At 36.7% G+C, this 25,593-nt stretch overlaps 1 protein-coding gene across 1 annotated transcript; it reads right to left on the bottom strand.

Moving 5' to 3' along the window:
- Positions 1 to 6,322: 6,322 nt before the first annotated feature.
- Positions 6,323 to 25,124, bottom strand: cue (Protein cueball). Its single transcript, XM_065225086.1, has 4 exons — positions 24,767 to 25,124; positions 8,110 to 9,631; positions 7,399 to 7,669; positions 6,323 to 7,332 (listed from the first exon to the last, which is right to left on the bottom strand). The coding sequence occupies exons 1-4, from the start codon at positions 24,837 to 24,839 to the stop codon at positions 7,201 to 7,203; spliced, it is 1,998 nt and encodes a 665-aa protein (XP_065081158.1). The 5' UTR covers positions 24,840 to 25,124; the 3' UTR covers positions 6,323 to 7,200.
- Between the last annotated feature and the right edge of the window lie 469 nt (positions 25,125 to 25,593).

Raw genomic sequence — 25,593 nt, forward strand, 5'->3', positions numbered from 1 at the left:
TAAAATGAGTATTTGCAACCTTGTATAGAAGTAGTCAGAGATTCAAGTGCATAATTATCATAATCTTTGGTTTCCAAAGGAATGTTTGGATCAAAGCTATATTCCATAAATGTTCGATATTGCTGCCAATCAGCTCTATGGTAATTTAAAGAAGAGCTGTTCGGATTAGAAATTATTTCTTGGGATATTTCAAAAGTTACTGGAAGGTAATCAGAACCGAAGAAAGCATGGGTAACCAATTGGCTACAAAGTAGACATGAATCAGTTAAGACCAAATCAATAGTTGAGGGATTTCTTGCTGAAGAAAAACATGTTGGACTGTTTGGATATTGAATAGTGTAATAACCTGCAGAATAATCATCAAACAGAATATTACCATTGGAATCGCTTTGAGCATTATTCCATGAGCGGTGTTTTGCATTAAATTCACCAATGACGTGTAAGTTTCTGAAGGTCACCCTTGAGAAAATTCTTTTGCTGGCCAATGCATTGGAATGGCAAATGGGTAGCTATAAATGTAAGTTGTCCAAATTTTGTTTCAACAGACACTCCCAAAGTTTCATAAACTTTGGTTTCAAATGAAGAAAGAATTTTATGTTTGATTCGTCTATGAACAACGCCACCACAGGCTCCATCAAGACGATCATTTCTATAAATAAAATAATGTGCGTCCCTTTTAACCTTATGGTCAGGTTTAAGGAACGTTTCAGTTATAACGGCAATATGTATGTAGCTCGTCTTAATATTTAATAATTCGAAATCCATTAGTGAATTTCAAAGTCATGACGATATTGTTTTTTTTTTTTTTTTGTAAATAAGTAGGTTTTATTTGTCAGTTCATTTGTTAACAATATTAACAATTTGCTATTCTAGATCTAGGTGAAATTTCAGTGCATCTACATCCATTATATCGTTACAGTCACAAACAATTAAATACAGATGTATTTAATAAAAACACTAAGCACTTCCACGCGCCTTTTTCTGTGTACACCTGCTAGGGCAGGTCTCACCAAGTCTTCAAAAGAGAGCCGTTTCCATCCATTCATGATGGCTTCTATCCTCTGCTGTAGAACCGTCCAAGCCGGGCCGACACGAGCACAAGCACAAAATTTATGGAGAAGAGTTTCACCCGTTTGATTGCTATCGTCCGGTACTCGCTGCATTACAAACAGTAGTTTTCGGCGCTCGATTTTACCATTCACGACCAGGTAGAGTTTCCGCTGCGTTAAAGAGAACTGCTTTGCTGCAATGTTTCGCCACGTGCGTGGCCAGTCGTTTGCCGGACAGTTGTGTTCCACCTTTGGCACCTTGTGGGACAAAATACTGGTGGATTTGATCGGCAGAGGGGTTATATCGGATTTGGAGGGGGAGGTGGGATGAATTTGATAGGATAGGAAGATCTATAGAAATAGCTGGGCGGTGATTATCGTAGAAAAGGAGGGATCTATAGTAAGGTAGGGAATCGATCTCTCGCAAATGTCGGTGAATGGTGAGCGACTTACACTTAAACACCGGTAATTGCAGCTTCAGAACACCATGCTCCCGGCTGCGCGCCATTTGTATCAATGGTACACGGGCGACTATACCACTCCACAGGAAGGTGGGCACCTATACTCACGCAGAAAAAAAATATTTTAAACGTAATAATATTTGACGTAAAATCAATAAGAATTTAATTTTGTTTTGGCTGCAAAAACAATCATTTTTGTTTCAACAATCCAGTATTTTTGTTCCTCAAAACCAATGGATTGTTAAATCAAAAAGAAAATCTTTTCGAATTTACAAGAGCTTTCATGGTTTTGACGTTAGCTAAAAATTTGGCAGCTAGGTCAACAACAAAAATATGTTTGTTTTAAAAAGAGATTTCTTGTTGATTCAATCATATTTATTTTATGAAGTCTGACAATTCACGCAGTAGAAATAAAAATATGTTTATTGATTTAAAAATAATATGGCCAATTTTTTTTTATGTTTTGTTTTCTGTTTCACTGATCACGCCTTCCTTCGGAAGGGAAGTAAAGCCGTTGGTCCCCGGTTCATTATTTGATGGGTCGATATGTAGGGTCCAGGTGTGGGAGCTGCCTTCTTGGCGTTGGGAGCATTGGTACTCAGTAAGGAAAGCAAGATCGACGGAAAACAATTCAAGGAAAAAAGCAGCTCAAACTGCAGCATACTTACTTACCTCAAGTCTCAAGATTTTAGGAAATTTTGCACTTATTTCCCGAAATTCACAATTAAAAACAATACTTACGTGAAACGCGGAAAAGAGCGGAATCAAACGAGAAAAGTTTTATTATTGTATACATTTTTCTCCGGGTGAAAACGAGGGAATGGTTGGTAGTTATTTTTGCATTTATGGCCTGGGGAATGGACACAGCAAATAAATGCTGAATTAAAATTAACTATTGTTGGATTAATAATAGAATATTGTTATTTTTACAATAGATGCAGTTGAAAAGTGGCTTATTAAAATAAAAATAATCATATTTTGAATTAATATGAATAAGTATTATTGAAACAACAAAATGCAATATAATTTTAACCGGAATTGTTTGTTTAAATACAACTAAAGTTTTTTTTTTGGTTCAATGCAAACAATTTTCTGTCCGTGCTTGACGTAATTTTCGCTAGGTGTACGCCTAGTGGAGGTAGAATGGACGAAAGTTGCCAAATCCAAGATGTGCCAAACGTATTCAGCACAGTCAACTTCTGAAGTAGGGTCAGGATTCGAGACGACTGGAGCCACATCAGTTGCGCAAACTTGCCAACCATCGCATTCCAATTCAGCGTCGTCATCAGCCGGATCGAGTTGGCGAAAATCACTCCCAGGATCTTCACCGTGCTGGCAAGCGTGCTGGCTGTTTGCAGCCACTGGACGTCGATTTGATTGCCTTCGCAAAATCCAACGTCAATGGCAACAGTTTTGCGTACATTCAACTTGGCGCCGGCGGCTATTTCGAAACGCGTAAATAGCCCATGAATCGAATCGATTTGTGCAGTTGATGTGACGATCACACTGATGTCGTCCGCATATGCCACCAGCAGATCAAGTCCATATGTTTGCTCAAGTCTGCACACAAGCGGATGAAGGTACAGCACGAAGAGGTGCATCGTCAACGGGTCCCCCTGCCGCACCGAGCGCTGGATATCGATCGGCCGTGAGAGATGCCCGTTCACGAGCAGTCGAGAGGTGGAGCGGGAAGCGATCTCGGAGTGACGAGATGCTGGTTGAAGCCAAGCGAGCGCATGGTTTCGAAAAGGAAAGAGTGCCGGACCCGATCGAAAGCGTGATCTAAGTCAAAGCTGATGAGTTTCCCGGCGCTAAGATGATGACAGAGACTAGCTATCCGATCTTTAAGAGCGAGAGTACAGTAGTTGCCTAGTAGCTAGCTCATTAGCGCTAGTGAAATAGCATAAGTGTAAACACCCCAAGGGGTAAGTCACTCAGCACATTATGCCGCAATTAGGTTCGGTACAGTTTGGGCACATCCATCGGCACACCTTCGGCACAATCTCGTAGGCATTTGTGAGCACTGCTGGTCACTAAGGTTGTTCACAACATTACGTGCTGTTTGGCTGTGTATTCAAGAACATTCTCTAATTAAATATACCAGAGGAACTCAGAACAGTAGTTCACTTCTCGGTTCACTTATGTGTGGATTTAAATCCGAAATGCCGCTAGACCTTGCGATTTCTAACTAAAACATTCAAGGTGTCAGAAATACCGGGTTACCGGGATGGGTATTTTACAAACAATCGCAGCTTGCTTTATGACCGGCACAATCGGCACACTTGCGGCACACTGAAAAAAAAGTTGACCCAAGATTGGTGTGCGGAGTGACCTACCCCTTGAAACACCCCATTATGGGGTGTTTACCTTATGCTATTTCACTAGCGCTAATGAGCTAGCTGCTAGCAAAAAAGCTCACAAACATAATGTAAACAGGGCATCAGCGTCTACTAGCATGACATTGCAGGAGCAACTGAAATTCGTGCTAGTTGGCGAGTACACTAGCGCGAGTAAATCCGCACAGATGTAAACGCCCCATTAGTATGTGGTGCGCTCGAATCACACCCTGGGGGAGAACGTGCTGTCAAATCAGCCTACTGATCATTCTTATATGAAACTGGTTCCAAACGTAAACAAACGCTGTAGGTTTCTTATGGCTTGTTTACGTTTGGAACCAGTTATGCGTGGTAGGCGACGATTGTTCGTATTTGACAGCCACCTACCCCCCTTGATCACACCCTCCAGCCGGGTATTGAGAATGCGAGAAAATAGTTTGTAGTCCGTGTTTAGTAGCGATATGGGACGATACGAGCGGGTTGTGTCGTCGCCACCCTTCTTCTTGACCAACACAATGATACACGAATGTTGCCAGTGAGCGCTTCGTTCAACACCAGATTGAGTTCTCGGTGGATGACGTCGAACATGCGGTAGTAAAATTATTTCGGGAGACCATCACAGCAGGGGGATTTACGGGATGCGCTGGCTCGTATTGCAGCGAGAATCTCTGACGTGGTGATTTCAGTCGAACTCGAGCATGCTTCATTTAACTCATCATTGAGTGGTATGGCATTCTCGCAGACGAACGCAGTCCTACAAAGCATAACCCACACTTAACCTCTCTTTTTCGAACGGATATGAACTCAAAAATGGAGTAATTATCCTATAGATGACTTCCTAATTTATTTAACTTTCTATACGTATACGGTATACTGTTGGACTTGCTAAAGAGTCACAAATTATTGAGATATTGTAAGAAATCTAACACTGCTTCTTGCTTGCAAATTCGTTCTACGAGTTTCAATTCCGTCCTAACGCATTGAAACGCCATTGGTTTTTCTTCGTTCTACGAATGAAGACAGAAGAAATGGATGAGTTTAAATATTCATACAACGCACTCGTATAGGCTTTGTGTTGTAGCTTATGAGCTAACGTATCGAAACAAACGTATTATTTATTTTTTGTACGGTGAAATCATGGATATTATTGCTGATTTCGGCTCGATAGAACGGAAATGGGCGATTACGACGAAGTAGCGCTGAAAAGTGCTATTAAATTTGTTAAAGCTTTAGGTAGCAGTAACACTTCCTTCAGCAAAAAGGAAGAGAGCACGATGTGGACTGTCCATACGAATTCTAAAAACATGTATGAATGATTGTCCACGCAAGGCGCGGGCTGGGTGTGGTTTGGTCCAAAACCTCTCAAAATCTGTCCACATGATCTGTGGACAACCCTTTACAGTTACATTAATCCTAAATAAGACCAAAGTAAAAAGGTGATGAAATGAGCGGTAATTGGTACACATCACATTTGCAGTGTACCAACAAATTTTGATTCAGAAACAAGTAAAAGCACTGTGGTTCTCAAGAAACATTGTTTGAGGCATGCATACTACATTCAAATTTACCCACCTGCAATTGCAATTGATCCGAAAAATAGTGAGCGGTACCTATATGCAGCATGAGCGGAGACTGGTTCATTGATGGTATATATTTATTATTGGCGTCACCGTCACTCTGTAGCTCTTTACTCCTACGGTAAAATCCATAAGCAAACGTCAGGCTGTGCGTGAAACATGGCGAACTTTGTACTATCCTTTCACTCAACCGAAAAATCCCATAAGAAACTGTCAATCTTTTCCAGAAGAGACGGTGCCGTCAACGCCAATTCGATGTAACTCGACTCTGTGAAGTTTTTTTTTAATAAACGAATTGGAAAAAATGCAGTAATTATTTAGTAATCAGTAAATTAATTTTCGGATTTCAAAAGATAACACGTCAGTTCTTAGTCGACACATGTACACCGTACACATCTTACTATAAATATATTTCCTTCTTTCATACTATTTACACTTCGCTAACAACAGATTTCATTCGATGAATGGCTCTTAGTAAAATTTATATTAATATCACATTTCTTATGTGGATATTAAATATAAAGTCTCAACGGTTTCCTTACGACTACATATAAAAACTACTAGTACTTTCTCGGCTTCTGCCTTAACTTAAATTTGTTGCCTTTTCAAGTTATTTATATATTCGCTGAGTTGACAATTTTGCCATTTTTATATTTCCATTTTAAAAAGCTAATATAATGAAAGCAAACAATAGATGAAGGTACACTTAAAAATCAATGAGCAGTGTTAAATAACAGATTGAGCCGCATCAACAGAGGTTACATGTTCTAAGATTTGTCTCTTCTCATAAATAAATGTGTTTGTTCAGGTTTTACTTAAGTAGATTCATGACCGGTTTTTAATCATATGGCTTTTGCAATTTCTTGATGACTAATAGTATTAAGTAATATTTTCTCCAAAATCAGGTTTTTATTGGACTGCTGAATTAATGTTTAATCACAATCTGGATCTTGATTGGCTGAAGTAATATCAATTTGATATTTATCGTATCGAGCACAGCTAATGCGGCATCTGATTGGCAACTAGACAAATTAACAAAACACTAACAAACTAAAGGAACTATCAGATAAACTGAAACTAACACCTGCTATGCACTTAAGCTCTCTACTAACAGCAAGTGAAACTTTTCGTGTAGATTTATAATTGTTACACTTACATTGCTGATGATTTGGTGTTGATGGCTGCTGAGGCAAAACATCTTTCGGTTAATTTAAACTTGAAATCGGTAACGTCTGGGCAAAATTTGATTTTATGTGGTATGGCTGCATTTGTGTACGGTCTGTTTTCGTTACATCACGGTACCTGCTAGCATCTGATTCTCGGTTTGACACTCTATCGTGTCTAAAAAAGTGTTCTGGTTGCAACAAAATGTGTATACCTTTACGAATTTCGAAAACTTTTTGAAAACACTTTAAAATATACATAGCTGCTTAATTTGACTACAAATAGACACAAAACTCATTAAAATATACAATTTCAAAAACGCGTACAAAACACCTCTAGACGAAAACGATAACCAAACGGACTAATATTTCAGCTAGGTGCGCTCTCAAGCAGCGATACTATCTAATTTATCATAAAACTAATCACATAATTTAGTTCACAACTAGCTAGGACATATTGCTATTGGAGAGATTTCAGTTTTGTCAATGGTTCGTCACCATTGTACCTACGAATTATTTACACATTCTTTTAATCGCACTTTTACAGCTGCCGCTCTAGAGAGGAGTGTTGACCACGTGGTGGTGGCAGTTTCAGTCTCACGCGATGAAAAAGGCTAGTTTTTGTCGGCAACGCAACTCGGAAGCTTACGATACGAACCCGCTATGCTCTCGATATCGTCCAGGAGGAATTGTTTATCTTCCGTCTTTGATGACGATTTCTGCAGCATTTTAGTGTCAAAACATGGCTGCAAGTAGGTAATGAGAAATTAAGCATTATTTCTTCAGCAACACATTCAAAAATCGAAACCTACCGTTTCACAAACGTTCATGTTGCAACAGTTTTCTATCGTAATCTCACACTGCGTTGCAGGTCGAGAAGTCATCTGCGTGTTGTTCGTCACTTTGAATCGTTTGGTAATGCGTGGTCGGTTCCGCTCGTAAATACGGCGAACTGTGCACAGAATTGCCACTAGAATGGCCAACGATGCGGTGAAGGCCAGTGACACGTATACGACAGTGCGATTGAAGGAATTCTTACAGTACGTAACCTGTGGTTCTACGAGGTGCTTTGCAACGAGGACTCTGTGAATAAAAAAAGGGTTATTAGAACGTTATGTTCCGAATCTAAACACTTAAGGAAGAATCTTAAAGAAATGTTATGCACCAAATTGGTTGAGTTCCAGAATTGAGGTAATTCAACGAGATATTGAAAATTTTCCAGTCTCAAAACTTTTTTTTATTTAAAGATCATGAAACTTATGCGAAGGCGTTGTATGCTAAACGCTATTTTTCCTTGATTTGTTTTCCGTGCTGAACCGATAAATTTTTCAAAATTAGATAACTCAATTTTGATCCGTTTTCCTCAATACAATGAAGCAGAACGTGCCAAAATAACACAAAAAGACATGAACTTAAATTGTTTTCATCAGTAATTCTCTCTAACGCACAAGAATTTGTATGTCGATCGTTATGATCAATCCTTTTCAAATAATCGGATCGCAACAATAAGGAAGGCAACTCACCCCTCACAATACTGCTGTAACTCTGGATTGCCGTTGTCGAGCGAACAGAATCGCTTCGGAATCTCGCATCGCTTCCCGGTATATTCTGAGCTGCACCGGCACTCCACCAGCATCGTGTCATTATTGAGAACGCATTTACCGTCATTGAGGCAGTAATTGTTGCATGTGTATTCCGCACACCGGTCTCCTCGGTAGCCAACGTTGCATTTGCACTTTGGTACCTCATTCTCCACAAAACACTCTCCATTATAGCAATAGTCTGACGTACAGATTGCGGTCTCGCATCGAGCACCGCTAAAGTTCTTTGAACAAGTACAAGACCTGTCACCGGAAGCGCCAAGCGTACATCGTCCATTATTTAAACAGTAGCCATCACATTTGTTGCGATCACATCGCTCTCCATCGAATTCGGCATGGCACTTGCACATAGGTCGGCTATCAACACCCACCACACATTCACCGTGAACGCAGAAATTGTTGCAAATAGGAATTTCACAGAATGTACCCTGATATTCGGGTAAACAGATACAGCTATTGGTGTTGTGGTTGAGGATGCCTTTGTTTAAGCAGATGATCATTTCGGGTTTAGATTCTACAGCTTTGTCTTCCTGCGACAGTTCTCCACTGGATTCAATTCTCACGTTGTCTATGATCTTGGAAATAACAGTTTTACAGCTTGGATTATTTTTCTGATATTCCATCAGAAGGCTTGAACGGATTATGACTGCTGATGGACGATTACCTTTGTAAACGACTCGTGTCACTTTCGAGTCGGATTTCAAAGTTTCATGAACTTCACCATCTTCTTGGTCTATCCAGTAGACATATTGACTGTTAAGTGACACGTGCGTTGGAGTTTTATCGTCACCCCTGAGAAATGTTTGTTTGTCTTGTACTTCTAGATTAGCGCTCTCGACAGAAAATGCTCGACCGTACTTTTTCTCTACCCAGTAGATGCGATTACTGTAATGGTCGACCGAAATGCCCCTCGGCTCGTAGACGGCCTCCTTATGAGAATCAAGCACTGTGCCGTTCATCGCTGCGCGAACGATATTAGATGATTGAAGGTAGCTGTTAGTCCAGTAAAGGTGCCTACGGCATTCGTCGATTGTCAAGGCTGCCAGGTCGTGATTTTCTTCGACCTGTGCTACCAAGTTGATAAGGCCGTCGGTTGCGTTTGTACTAGATCCCAGCTTATCAACTTCGACTGAGTAAACTGAATGTGTCCCTTTCTCGGTCCAGTATAGCTTCCGTTCGAGGTGATCGAACGCCAGCCCCGTTATATAGCCAGTTTGGTCCGATTTTGGTAGTAGCTTTGCTATCTTGTGGTACTCCTCCTCGGGATTTGTATCCATCGAAAATATTCTAAAATTCGGATCTTTTAGATCGCTGAAGTATATTTTTCGTTTCACCTCATCGTATGCGAAGGCTGAAATGTGATGAAACTGGTGTCCTCCAGAAGAAATTTGGGTCCATTTTTTATCAAAAAACAAAATGCCACTGTCAGTGGTGATAACGGCATCTAGAGGAGAAGATAAAATAAAAAGATTACTAAGTAAAGCAATAACAATACACGACACGTTTAGTCAAAATGCTTATTATTTGAACTGCCACTTTAAACGATAAAGTTTATTTATTTATTTATTTATTTATTTATTTATTCGTCAATCAATCAAATCGTAGACTACATATTAACATTAAGACTTATGTTCTATGACTTCGCAGGGTTCTGAAATATATTTTTAATTCTGTTGAGGGCATATTTAGGTCAATCATTTCACAATGATGATTATAAACAGTCATCATCTGATTTACCGGTCCAAATTTAGCGTAATTGGTCCGATGGCGATCTACTGCGAACAACTGTCGATTGCGTAATTGTCGGGAAGGTGCATACAAATTTAACCTTGACAATAGATCAGCTGAGTCAATGCGTTGCGAAATGATATTGTTTAATAAAGAAATCTTTGCGTAATCCCGACGTTCTTTCAATGTTTGAATGCTGATCAGCAAGCAACGTGCTTCATATGACGGGAGAGGAAAAGCCGTCTAACCTAACTTACGTAATGCATATAATAAAAATTGCTTTTGGATTGACTCTATTCGTTCTTCATGCTTTTTCATATAGGGTGACCAAACAACGCTACAATATTCTAAAATTGACCTCACATAAGCAACGTAAAGTGATTTAATTGTATAAGGATCTTTAAAGTGGAGACCGAAACGTTTTATAAAATTAAGCATATTGCCTGCTCTAAGTAAGCCAATTCTAATTGAATCGTTTGTATGTTTGATTTCCCAATCACATTGATCCATTGAAAAAGAAACAATCTGCAACCAAATCAATAAACTAAGAACAATAAAATAACGGATTGGAGCGTGATATTTTAGTAAATTTCTGTAATTGTATTAATTTATAGCTTACATAAGCAAACGATTCAAATGTTGATTGAATAAAAATGCGCAAAGTCTTCCCAACAGAAGGAAGGTATCCGGTATCTGAAAACAATCCCGAGCACGAGCGTCAAAACGACTAAAGTTTATCAACTGTCTCGGCAAGGCAAGACTATGACGAGGAAAAATCAAATCTCCAAGAAATTTACAACCTTTGCTAAACAAACGCAATCGGAATCGTTGTAGATAATGGTGATATGCCGCGTGGAGTCACGTAGACATTTTTCACACGGAATTCAGATCCGAAATGAATGGTGATGACGAATACGAAATGAGACACGCAAAAATTAAACACCGGATCAAGTTTTCGCATGCAAACATTGCGTGATGCATTCTATTGGTTCGAAAAGCTTTCGGTATATTGATAGAAGCACAGGATGCTGCGATCAAACCTAGGATCAAACAAAGTTTCCAAAGAATTTTATTGACTACAACACCCGTCAAAAACTTAAACAACCGAAGTAGAGAAGTGTGATTTGTTGGTAAATAAAATTTCCTGGCGATTGGAAGTGTCTAGCCAGATGCCTTGAGGGGATTATTTTTAGTTTCGGCACTTGCGTCTCTACTTCAATCGTGAGACGTAACGACGCAAAAAGTTGCCACTTTGACCACTGACTGAAACAGATAGATTGATGGTTGATAGACACACACAAAAAAAAAACACTATCGGGGAGTTCGTAATAAAGATTGGATTCGCTCAGCCGCCTCTACATTACATCATAAACCTGACCTTACCTGGTCGTTGAAACACAGTAATGATCTGATTTTGCCAGCTCTCCTTTTGGAAATATTTTTTCTTCTACGAAACCCATGCGTTTTTGAGTGCACCAAAGTATACCTTAAACATCCATCTTGAAGATGAATGTAAGATATACCTAGAATGATAAAAGACGGATAGAAGTGAAAAATCATTTTTGGCCATTCATGTGGAACAACATTGTATATTGTAAAATAAAATTTTAAGACTACGTTTTCTCTTTCAAGGTTTTATTGATTTCCTGTTATATTTCCAAGTAGGCTCTAATCTAATTCAAAAATATCGTATCATTATTTCAACAAAAATATTGTTGAATCAACAAAACCTTGAATCAAATATATGTTTTCCTGCATGTTGTAATCGTGTGTAATCATGCATTACAATAGATGGTTATTACAGTTACAGTTATTTGGTGTTGATAATAGTAAAATATCACCGTTTATGTATAAACATACAATTTGTAAGTACAGTCAACTATCCATAACTCGATATTGAAGGGATCATCAAGTTATAGAATTATCGACTAATAGAATAAAAAATATGTTTGTTTGTTCATAATTTTAAGCAAGGTTGCATATACTCATGTTACTTATAAAAATGTGTTACGGGATTATGTAATCATTAAATCGTATGATGATATTTTTTACTTGTGAGTTACCAGAAGAAGTTCTAAAGCATGTGTTCGCATTCCCATTCAAATTGAGCTAGTTTCACAAATTCGCAGGTGGTACAAATTCTAGATCATTGTATGAGAGTAGTGCCACCTCCGTCCGTTACCGGATAGAGCAATTGAGAACTGTCCTGGCCACGTCCTTACAACTACTTAGGATGGGAAAGGGTTTTTAGTTGAACACTTACTTAAGAGAGATGTAGAATACTCTATGACCTTTCATAAGTGTTAAGGGCTTGTTAGAGGGGAAGGTAAAGTCTCAGGATACGTTTGGTAAACGTTGCTGGCTGAATACGGTAGCAATAATTAATGAATAATCAGATAAATCTCACCAAATTCCACGTCTGAAATACCAACTAGTTTGTTCTCAAACACAGCATATTTTAACACACGTTTCCGGGCGCCAAAATCGATAAAATATAGAAGTAAAATATAAATGTAAATCGTGTAAAATCATAGAGGTAACTCTAAGACTAGTAGGTCCCGAAGAAACGTGCTCAACTTTTTGGCTCAGCACTGGTACTATCTTCGGTCCCAAGCTAATCGATTCACCCCTCGAACTATAGGAAAATCCACTAACCCCTCATTTTATCTGTCAAACTTTCATAGCGAATCAAAACAAACTTAGTTTAGTAGTAGAATTTCGACTAGAATGGGGTACGTTAATCGATTTGCTTGGGACCAATAGGCTAGTCAAGTAGTGAGCCAATTTAAAATCGTTAGTTTCCACCGGTTGGTAAAACTGCAAACATAAAGTTTAACAGAAACAAAAGTTTAAGTTAACCCATGCAGGAAGCAGATTGGCTTTTACTTCAGCTTATAAAGTATGTGTTTGACACATAAAACCTGTTTTAATATTAGCTGCAACTTTTGTTCGTTACTGAAGTCTGTATCTCTTATGCATGACGAACTAGAGCAGGCAGAACGTGTTATTGTTTTCAGTGAATGTAATTTACATACCTGCATGTAACTGACAAGCACAAAATATCATCATCTGATGATTTTACACCTCCGAAAAAAATTGTATAGCATTTGCAACCTTGATTTTAACATAATGACGTTCATTTACTCTAATACCTGGTCCTATTTTTCTACATGAATTCGAAAAATGGTTCAAGAATCCATTTACAGAAGTTCTGAGTAGTTAATTCCTAATTTTAACGGAGAAATTCTTAGGTTGCATACTGGCAACTGTCATGTATCTACTTTAACGTATACGGAGTTAGATAGTTGGGTTGGTGGATGTGTCAGGATTCGCATAAGCAGGCGATGTGACCATAGTAATTGTTTTTTTTTTTGAGGAGCTTGGGCATAAACCCACGATCTTCTACTCAGTAAGCAAAAGCGGTAGCGATCAAGCTGGTCGAGCTCCTCAGTTTTAATCTCAATCCTGTTTAATAAAATATAAACAAACAAAAAGGAAGGGTCTCACACGAATGTTCGAATTTACTCCTATATATGGCTGAATTATCTATTATTGAATAACTATTATTTACGATAATTACAGGAAAACATAAAATAAATTATTGACTGCAAACAAAATGTGACTACACCCAAGTAACATTGCAAGTTTTATGGAGGTTTTAAAGCATTCTACAAGTCTTAGTCATGGTCTCAACAAGATATTCTCACCAAAGTATTTCACGTAGCTATTCTTCAGGATACACTTTTTTCTACCTATCTTTCTATTAGGCCTATAAACATGCGTTAGCTTCGAAACTTCTAACCAAACTGAGAAATACAACAGATCACAAAAGAAAACAAAAACTAAAAATCACATCAAATTCACATCAAATTCACATGAAAACTAATAAATGAAAAGAAAAAAAAAAGATTATTTTTCGCGAAAACGAATATCTCTTGTATCGTATGCTAATTGTCTGTAACAAAAATAATATGCAAAAATAAAATAAAATTTTAAGGTTCAATTTACTTTGATGCATTTTTTAAAAATTCAAAAGCAATTTTTTTCGACGCATTATTTTAGATTGCAAAATATCAAAAGGAATCGAATAGTGCGAGCTTTTTGCAATCTGAAATAATACGTCGGAAAAAACTGCTTTTGAAATCTTCCAAAAAGCATCAAAGTAAATTGAACCTTAATAAAATGTCATGTAAAAATTTGACTAGAAGATCACAAATTTATTGGTGAGAAGTTTTTAATAAGCCCTCCCAGTTCCTTTGTATACCGAACAAATCTGCACACTACGAAAAAGTAATGTAAATTTCCGTGCCCTGAGACCGACACATGCAAGCGGCCCAAATGACATAAGAATCAGTTGAAAGAAACGAGAAAATCAATACAATCAAACGTACTTTTCGTCGAGTTGCGTATTTTTCGTTTTGGGAACACTTAATTTTACATGACATGTTTGTTTACGTTCCATTATTTACGTCAAAGATGGATTACATCTCGTGTAAAAATAGTTATTTCTAAGTGTGTGATTCTATAATCAGAATTGTTCAGTCTGCATGAAGCAGCCGATTTCATCATTGAAGTTCTATTAACAACCAAGAATTAATCGTTTGAGGCATACGGAAGCATTATGAAGGTGATATGTTTCATTATGGGAAATCACCATAGTTGCAGATATAAAGAGACTACACACTAAGATTATTTTACAGATTTCTGTAAAATTTTCCCGAAATCTCAACAGCTGAACGTTCGGTAAACAATTTTACAGTTTTCCAGTAATTATTTACAGATATCTGTGAAAAATTCACAGATATTTGTGAAAAATTACAGGAAATCTGCGAAACTGTTTACCGAACGTTCAGCTGTTGAGCTTTCGGTAAAATTTTACAGATTTCTGTGAAAATTTCTAAGTGTGTAACATAACCCGACGAAAGTCCAGCATCAAAATGACAGCAAATTGAATTCAAGTTTTCATATCAACATCAAACTGAAATCCTAATTTGATTTCAGTTTATGCAATTGACAAATTTGATACCAAAATTTGTTTTCATTTTGCTGTACATTTGCTCTTCAAAAATATGTTGTTCCGGGTTTATTTTCATTGCCTTAGCATAACATCAAATTGAATACTTGTTTTGTTATCAACAGGAAAAATTGATATCAAATTGAGTTTTCAGTTTGCTCTCACTAAAAGCAGAAATAGTTTTCAATGTGATGTCACAGGAAGATTTTTTTTTGCCCTCAATTTTGATATTTTAACCGTTAAAATGACCAAAACGACAGCAACCTGTGTAATCATTATCAGCGAAATCACAACATCACATTTAGATTTCAATTTGATCTCAGACTTTACTCGGGAACCCTTTACTTCAGTACCGTCAACCACTATGTCCATGGGGAGGGAACGCAGGAACCTAAATAATCAATATCAAACTTAGTTTTCAATTTGATCTCAGTTTTTGCTCGGGTTCATATTCACTTCTTACAGCATTCGTTCAGACTGGATCTATTGATCTAAATTTTTAAAGTTTATTTTCAGTTCGAGCACCTTTAGAGTTATATAATAATGATTCACTTTATTTAGCCTTGAGTTAACAATGTTAAAGTTAAGTAATGCATGAGTTAACATAACAATGTATCAAAACCATAATCACATCACATATCAAGTTCATACAAACCTAACCCCCTAACCAAATACATGGATAGGAAATCAAGTAAAGATGGGACTGGTATGGGCAGTAAAAACCAAGAAACTCAATCGAATATTTCTGCATTTCATCACACTTAACTAAAGCTATCTTATCAGAGTGCCACGCACCATTATCTATGGACGATAAGATATAACTTAAGTGCCACAAGCTCACCCGCAATATCCAAGCAATCACCGTTGCGCAATGTGAAGCTTATTCATTCTACAGATTTAGCAATTCATGATCAAGGATACTACGTACTAGCAAAAAACTTGCTCAGGCTGCTTACACACTAAGATTATTTTACAAATTTCTTTAAAATTTTACCGAAATCTCAACAGCTGAACGTTCGGTAAACAATTTTACAGTTTTCCTGTAATTATTTACAGATATCTGTGAAAAAATCACAGATATTTGTGAAAAATTACAGGAAATCTGTGAAACTGTTTACCGAACGTTCAGCTGTTGAGATTTCGGTAAAATTTTACAGATTTCTGTAAAAATTTCTAAGTGTGTAGTTAAAGTGACTTCCGAACCGGACAGCACCGGTGAGTGACAGAGCACACGTTTTTTGTTGAACGAAAAGGAACCTTTTATAATCCTAAATAAGCCGCATCAAATGAATTGGACCGGTTAGATCAAAAGAATCTATATAGACTACGTTCACCTGATCATACCAATTTCGTGACCAATCATCTGGGAATGGTAATACAGTAATGACCTGAATTTTTCATCATTGTTTTTTTTTTTTTGAAAATCTGTTATAATGTTCTACGAAACCCGTGAGCTTTTTCAGTGGGCTTATCAAAGGTATTACTGCACCAAGTATACCTTAAACATCCATCTAGAAGATCAATGAGAAAGATTTGCAATTACGGTTATGTGAAATTATTGAAATATAAAAATCTGATGCGCTGAGCGGCTAACAAAATTGGGCCATTACTGTAGTATTGAATCCATTCAATAGAAACGGGGAAGCGTAGAGGACTCCGAACCACCGGCACGCAGAAACATCGTTCTTCTTTTAATCGCATAAACTTCCGCATTCATTTTACCGCCACTCTATGCACAGGTCCGGTTCCTGAATTTGTTTGCTGTAAACTAGTTTCTTGTTGTTTCTTTGTGGTCTAAACTGATGCACTTGTTGAGCTCTACTCAACTGGTAAGATACGAGCCCCCAAGTTTGTGGATTCTTTGTGTCTCGTTATAGATAGAGCATCAACAGTCCAATCCAGTGCAAAGTATCCAAATGAAACTTTGCCGGTTCAACGGCACTGTTATTCAATGGAACCGAGAGAGAAAAAACATCATGTTCATTACAGTAATTGAAAGGTGCGCTTTGCGGAGACATGTTCATTCACGACTTTTACATACGGTTTACTGAAAGCTCAAATGCTGCGAATTATTAATGAAGTCGTGCGTTTTAGGTGGACGTTAACTCTCCGATCTAGATGTACAAGTTACATGATTCCATTAACAAACCTGTATTCAAATGAAGTTCTTTTTCTCTTCCGTTTAGGTGGAATGTTTCTGTATTGGGGAATGAGCACCTGTGAGAAGGATTGGTAGTTTATTTCCGCAACAAATAGCACATATAGAGATTTGCGGAAACTGTTTCACTTTCAGATATTATACACTAGAACTTTGTATCATGAAGTTTGAAGACGCGGTTATTTGGTGTACTTGAACATATATTTTAAAGAAGCAAAAATATGGCTAATAAAAACGTAAAATGTATAAACAATAAATCTTAACACAAGCTTTTGAAATTAATTACACACTTTCATTCAGAATTTCTTATACAAACATATACATTGAAGATAGTTTTTGTGAGAGCATACTAAGTAAATTAGAGATGTGGAATTATTATAAATGAAGACTCCACAGCTTATCAATAAATGATACACAACCTAACAAATGGGTACCATGTACAAACGCTATCATAGATGGTGAAACTATACCGTATGGAGTTGGGATGATGCCCCGAATTGGTGGTTAAGCACTTCTTATGGTTATTGTTTGTACGGGCAAGCAATAGCATAATTACATTATAGTTTATCTTTCAGGTCCATTCAATAACATGAGCACCCAACATGCAACAACTTTACAAAAGTCAACTACATATCTTTATGCAGGAAAATAAACATAAGTAACGTTCGTACGAAAACACGAGCAAGCGATAACAAAACCACACGTGGAAACATGTAGAAACTAGCTATAAGAAAACGTTCAATGGAGCTAGTTTTACCAAACTCTACTTGCAAAGCAATTGCAGCGCACTTATTAACCGGAATCGTATCATTCAATCACAACTTTCCTTGTCATGGTTTCAAAGTCAAACTGCCGCAGCACACCAGGTGAAAACAAACCCTCACATAGGTACACCTTAGGCTATACCCACACGTAGCTACAAGTGCTCCGAGTAAGAGAAACACGTGCCTTATATTTTATATCTGATAACGAAACCTGTGTAGCGTGTTCGATAAAAGCAGGAACAAATTATATTGCCAGCTATGTATGTAACATTGGACCAAAAATTTCACTCAATTCCAACAAAACCGAAATTCACGGTATTTTAAATGCTGCTTAAAGTTCGGATGATCATCTTTTGTATAAGAAACTACGACGATTGGATTGTGGGATTCCTGCACATTCGATTGCCGTCAATGGATGGCAATCGATGTCCGTCGGTGGTTGGCACTAGATTGCGGAACAGAGATAGCATCCCGAGCAGAGGATATAAACGTTCGAGTTAACAGTAATCATAACAAAAATTAGATCTAAATGGTAAATGAAGGATATTAAAAAGATAACAAATCATGTTTTCAATCATGTTTTCTTGATAACCACTCCATGTATACGTTTTGCTATCAGTAATTTCATAAATTATAAACAAAATAAGTAATCTATATGCTAATTATAAGGAAAACAAAAAAAAAATTAGTTACTACTTTGATATCATGATATCAAATTTAATAATCTGAATGTTTTGAAATCTATGGGTTGATATTAAGATTCAAAATCAAAAAATGTTATCAATAAGTTTTCATCTATTCAAAATAAAAACAAACCTATGTTTCAATCAGCTCTATCGATATCTATCAGTTGTATCGATTTGTAAATTTAATTCTCAGGTAGATTAATATCAATAAATGTTGTAAAATATAACTGTAAAAATCATAATTGTCTTTGTGATCTTCATACCCCATTTCCGGCCTATTAAGCACAACCCGAACTTAGTCTTTCTTAATCTAGCGCAGTTTAGCTCCAAACGGAATGTTATTATTACTGATGGCTTCCAAATTTATTTACCTTTAAGATTTGATAAAGAGAAACCAATCGTTGAGATATTGTCAACAGTCTAACACTGCTTCTTGACGCCAAACTCGGCCTACGGATTCTAAACTCGGCCTAACGCATCGAAACGCCAATGAATTCACTTCGGCCTATCGGATGAAGATAAAAATTGATTCGGTTGGAGCGCTTCTTTTGTTTTTGGAAATAATGGGTGCAAACCTTCATATCACGCGTTCTCATTCACTTCGTTCCGTAGCTTATTAACTAAAGTATCGTACCAAACGCAAAATTGACTTGTTAACTCTGAAATCATAGATATATTTTAAGTTTTCTGTTCGATAGGCCTAAAATGGGCGATTAGACCGAAGTAGTTCTCTGCCCTATAAGTTAAAATAAGTTAGTGCATTGTTCACATTTCAACAGAATCAATTTGTTAAAACAAATAGAAAAAACTACAGAAATTACCTTCAATGAAATTAGTCAAGCCTATTTTTATACGAAAACAATTCAGTGAGACTGTTATGCCGAGAAATTTGTTATGAAGTAGGAAATTCTACGCATATCAGTCCCACTAAAGGGCCACCCACATTAGATCCGTTTGCGTTGCGTTGACGTAAATTTGACAGTTAGACAATAGATTTAGTTTTCACTTTGCCGCAACGCGTCCGATCCGGATCTAATGTGCGTGGGCCAGAACTATTACTTTCCGTGTTGCTTTGATGGCCACGTTGCGTTTGACGTCTTTACTCTTGTGGTTGTGTTTACATGAGCGTACTTGAGTTCTCCGTGAAACTGGATAATTTGCATAGGTTTGCATCATTAACTAAAACCAACAATAAGTGAGTTGACATTGCTGCAATCGTAGTTTGCTACATCTATAAAGCCTAGAAGTATAGACATCTCTAGAAACAAATGATGTGTAGAAGACAATAAGATTGTCGATCGTGGACTTCGATGATTTCAAGAAATACTTTGAAAAAGTTAACATATAAGGATTTCATTATATTCAACCAAATGCATCCACGGCAGTATATTGAGAACATTCTAACGACTAAATGTACGAAAGGACTATACGACAACGGATATTCTGAATCAGTCAACAGGAACCTTATTTTAACTACAAAATATGGTAGCACACAGAAAAAAAAAGTTGTTGAATATTACATTGAAACAGCTGCACAGAGATCATTCCATCGGTTGTGTAATATTACTTTGTACGATGTACATCGATTTTGCGAACAAAATTACATCCATTGATGTAATATTGTATCTGGTTTTTGCTATAACATCGTTATTTCATACATCAGCTTGAATTACGTTGATCGATATTACATTTTTTTTTTTGCTGTGCACATCAAGTGACAGAAAATGCCATCATTGATAACTGCGTTGCTTCGAGTTGTTTTAGATAATAATACGTACTTTTTTAATCATGCCAATATTGGAAGATGTTTATACATCGTTGCTACATACAAATGAATTTTAAATCATGCTATATTGTGTTTGGTTTATTTTAAGATCATTACACTGCTTCTTATCAATTGATTATCATTACTCTAATAATGAACAGTTTGAAATCAAAACTATAATCTGGTGTTTTAATATGAATTCCCGTTTTTCATCATAAAATAAAGCTTTTACTTCCCGAAATGACTCATTGAGTTTCTTTTGATCATATAAATCCTGTTTCAATCATTCGTGCACTCAAATCGTTAATAAAAACAGTAAAAAAAAATGTGGGGCAGTTATGCGTAGAATTTCAACATAGGACAATTAGACTTGATGTTGTTTTAAAATAAGCCCACAACAAATAACAAGTTTTTCTATTTTCATTCGAAAGTACTGTTTTATGAGCAAAAGTGAAAAACGTCCAAAAGTAACATGGGACAGATATGCGTAGAACGGCAGCATAATCAATATAAATTTATGTATGTTTAATTTTGTTTAATGAAAATAAAACAAACAATTCGAATTAAGTTAATTTTGTTTTAATTTATTAATATAACTAATTTGCTACCAATAGACAAACATCTGATGCACAGGAATATTTACAATAAAGTTCATGTTCATTTCGATTGCATTTCGTATTCCGCGCGTTTACAATTCATACGAATGAAATATAAATTTTATACTCATTACGAATCATTTTCATACGACAACTCAATGAAATCTATGGTAGGTATTCTATTGCAAAAATAGTGAATGATAACAGAGGTTTGAGTTTTTATTGTCATCCTATGAAATACAAAATAAATTCTTTTGGTTAAATTCCATAAGCATTTCGTATGAAATTCGTACGAATTATTGAATGATAACAGAGGTTTGCGTTCCTATTGTCATCCTATGAAATACAAAATAAATTCTTTTGGTTAAATTCCATAAGCATTTCGTATGAAATTCGTACGAATTATTTCCTCAGTGTACAAATCCGTTCGAAAAAGGAGTGCTAAAGTGCGGATGCTTAGTATGACGGAAATTAAATCTTAAGATGAGAATGGTTCACCCCATCTCAAGAAAAATCTTGGCCACCAGCCACTTACATAATAATATTATGTAAGTGGCTGGTAGCCAAGAATTTTTTTTTTATTATAATGGGAGCAATTTCCAAGTAGTGTCAGGTGTTTTCTGAAAATTTTCCTTTATTTTACGAAGCGGTGTTAAGCCTCTTGCGAAACCATTAGCACCTCGACAGCTTAACTCACTCTCAGTCAAAGTCAAACCGATCTGGCTCAGAGCAGTCAACCGTTGCAACATTGAAAACTGACGGACTGCGGAGGCTAGTGAATTACATTTAAAAACTTTCGTAAAACACTTGTAGGCTCGTAGACTGAATCGTTTGGGTTCTATATATCATTCTTCAAACATACAGCAGCACCAAGACAGACAAAACTACCAATCGACTGGTCAATCAATTCGGCTTCCATTAATTGAACCCGCCAATTATTCAGCCATGGATATATTCGATTGGTTTTGCACTTCTTGGTAGGTATAGTTCCTTCGCGAGTGAAATAAAAACGCAAACAGAAGTGACTTGTGAGGATGATGTTGGGACTAATTGGAGCTTTTCAACTGTCATTATGATGGTGAGACATGCCATGTAGTTAATTGAACTTAATTTGTGTAGTCGGTTGAACCCGTTGAACCAACAAACGTCAGTTAAACCGTTATTTAAGGATGTTTGCATTCAGTAAATACAAACGAAATAAGTCCGCTTCCATTGAATTACGTAACAAATACCTACTAGAAAAGAAGTCTAAAGATGCACCAGCCTCTAGATCAGCTATTTCATAATTCTATTTACGATGACCAATGTTTGATCTTGACGCACTTGACAGCTTATATGCATTGTTACAAAATTAAGGGAGATGGGGGTAAAATGCCCATGGCGGGCAAAATTAACTCAAATTAAATAAAGAAATGAATAAAAATGCACCTCCTCATATCTTAAGTGCTAGTTGATATGGCGGTTAAAAATTGCTGCTCAACTGGAAGTTTATTAGAAAAATAGTACTGTATTTGGGGCATAATGCGCCGTGTGAAATGTATTGTGGAAAGCATAACCGTGAACATTTGAAAATTCAATAGAGGAAGAACATTGGTAATCACCCTTATTATTCGTTCGAAATGGATTCTCATAGTTTTTTTTTTGTATGGGAAATCCGTTTCGAACGGAATAGAAAATAGGGATAAAAACCTAAAGTTATCCCACATAAATGCAAACCATTGCTTGACCTTACGAAAAATGGTTAAAAATTGTTTATAATCCCTGCTAAACTTTATTTGAAACGGTTATGGAACTTTACATGAACGTTTGAGTGATAAAGTTTTAACCTTACGTATTATGATTTTTTGGAAGTGAACCTTACACATTATGGGCTGTTAAGAACCATTACCATTCAAAATTCTTGTTTCCTCCATACATTTTCGGAAAGAAAACTATATTAGAACCTTTTTACTTATGGTTTTAGAACTTTAATGATAATGGTTATGGTAGTCAGTAAGGTCCATGTACGGTTTTGTAACATCGATCAATTTTATGTGGAATATATCGCGAATAGGTGCCTGTTAATTAATGTTTACCAATTCGCTATATATTCCACGTAAAGTTAACCGACAATACAAAACTATCCATGGACCTTACTGACTACCATAACCATTACCATTAAAGTTCTCAAACCAGAAGTGAAAAGGTGCTAAATGTGTATTCAATTCATTATGAAATGTATTTTTCGTGTACAATGTATTTTCGAGTTATTTTTTAATATTTTTACTATGGTATTTTAGTTTCAACGTGTATACACATTTACGTATTTTATGAAGTTGTTCGCCCTTCGATAAAAACAATAAAATTAATGGTAAATGGCTCAAGTTTGTTTGGGAAAAAGTGATTTGTTGTATGGTTGCGATACATATCAACCCCCTTGTTCTATTGATGATTTCTCCATGTACCATAGATTCTATTGTGGAAACATTATTTTATCGTTGTGGACAGAACGATTTATTGTAAATACCATAAATTATATTGTATGGTTACAGTACATTTCATTGTACCTCTATGGTTCTTTTTTTTACAAGTATGGTTCGCGTTTATGCGGAATACTTTCTAAAAATTAAATCAGAATGCGCAATTTATCCCGCAATATTTGGAAGACAGGTGGCCTTTTTTATTTTTCCAATCTTTTCAATAATTTGCAATTTTCTCTAAGCATATCAATGGTAATACATTCCCCCCTATTCTGCGAGTCACGTGACTCTCTCTCACCGGTGAGGTGACAATAGTCACCTCGTGTGAGGTGACTCTCCATTTGATTTGCACGGAGAGTCACCTCACACGAGGTGACAATTGTCACCTCACCGGTGACAGATAGTCACGTGACTCGCAGAATAAGGGGGATTGCTAATAGCCTAATACAACATTTGGACGGTATTGCACTTAAATTCCGATACACTTTGTGGATTAAATGAAGATCTACCGTAACATGGAAAAGTTTCCCCCATCTCCCCTACTGTTCACGAATGCACTAGTTACCTTGCCGGTGACGTATTTTATCAAGTTTGGATTTTATGGGAATATTACTCCAAACTCGTATGAAAAACGGCACCGAAAGCATTCAACATAGTTTCTGCACGATTTCAGTCTACGTGACTTCTCGCTATGCTACGATGGCGCATGGGTGTAGTCTTTTTCGAATCTGTTATTGTCCATTTCGGTGAAAGTGTTTTTGTTGCGCACCAAAAACGCCGGTCACAAAAATACGCAGCTTTTTGGTGTATGCTTTTCATTTGAATATGAATATGATTTGATGACATTTTACACTAATGCGGTCAAATACATATTGATTACTGAATTCCAATAGCCATCGAAACGGGATATAACAAAAATACATCAAATTAATATTTTTACTATCGAACATTTATTGGATATCCGCAACTTTTTGACAGATTGTCATAGCATTTACGTCACTAAATAGAACTCGTCGATAGATTCGGTTTTTCGATTACATCGTAATTCATAACCTCTTTAACACTTGCCGTGGGTATTGTTTAGAGACACTGAAAAAAGCTATAACTCGTACGTCGTACTGTCGTCACATTGCTGTCGCAATCATGTGGTGGTAACAAATTTACGATCTTCATGGTGAAAATTTCGTTCATATGATAAGATGTGGTCCAAATGGACTGTTTCTTCATATCCTTGGCCACTGACGTAGGCGAACAACTACAATCACTTCTTCTTGACAGAGTTTCACTCGTTTTCTATGACCGATCACATTCGATGTGCTCACGTAAGATAAAAAAAAAGGTATTATTTATAGATAAGCATTTTTCGCAAAGACCACATGATTTGGCTACTTTTTCGGTTGGTTGCTTACCCCATTCGAGAGCTGTGACATAACCAATTAAAAGTAGAATTGCAAAAGCAACTGGAACTCGTAGATTTCTCATCTTATCACTGCACTAGAATACTCGCTCGATGATATCAGGATGTACGCACAAGACACCCGTTTGGCGATTCCTGCTTCCAAATGTTTCACTTTTATCACCAATGCTAAAAGCAACAATCACTTAGATGCCAAATTAAGGACACTAATGCCACTGTTCGATTGGTGCTAGACAGACAGGAAGGAAATTGGCAGTCGGTTAAGTACAACCGGACGAGTCGAAACTGCAATAGGTTCACATGAGACACATCAGTTTTGTTCGGCACTCGGGTATCGACTAACTTGGATTCGATTTCTTTGCAATGTTAATAAGAGGGGCTCTCCTCTCAGAAGTCAGAGCAGCATTTCTCATTTTTGCTACAACCGATTCCAATCGGAATACTATAGGTATATGTACACGCGAGCGAGACAGGCCTCTTTTTTCGCAAAAATGTGGAAGCAGGTTTCTACATAGCAAGATATCAGTGATGTGAGTATTTTATAGAATTAATGACGTTAAATAACTATAATTTGTAGTTCGGTTTGTATTTTATTTTTGTAATGGAAACGCATGGTTTTCTTTATTAATTATCGACAGTTGGCACTGAGTAACTCCCAAATATAGGTTTATAAGTTTTAGTTCATACCTTTCATATATAAGCTCGAATTGTTTACAATCGTCACGTATTAGCAGAAAGGATCACCTTTGTCTATAGACGTAGTGAAAAATTCATAAGATTATTAGATTAAATTGACTTTATACAGTAAGTTACAGTCAT

The sequence above is a fragment of the Ochlerotatus camptorhynchus genome, unplaced genomic scaffold (assembly GCF_037179485.1).
Source record: "Ochlerotatus camptorhynchus isolate MF236.1 unplaced genomic scaffold, CSIRO-AGI_Acam_v1.1 ptg000221l, whole genome shotgun sequence".
NCBI classification, from domain to species: domain Eukaryota; kingdom Metazoa; phylum Arthropoda; class Insecta; order Diptera; family Culicidae; genus Ochlerotatus; species Ochlerotatus camptorhynchus.

Bases quoted from the DNA above. Each gene is read 5' to 3' on its own strand.
- cue (XM_065225086.1), bottom strand. From the start codon at position 24,839: ATGAGAAATCTACGAGTTCCAGTTGCTTTTGCAATTCTACTTTTAATT. The intron at 9,632-24,766 runs GTAAGCAACCAA...CTTCTCCTCTAG, and splicing joins TGTCACAGCTCTCGAATGGG to ATGCCGTTATCACCACTGAC. The intron at 7,333-7,398 runs GTAGGTTTCGAT...ACCTACTTGCAG, and splicing joins ACATGAACGTTTGTGAAACG to CCATGTTTTGACACTAAAAT.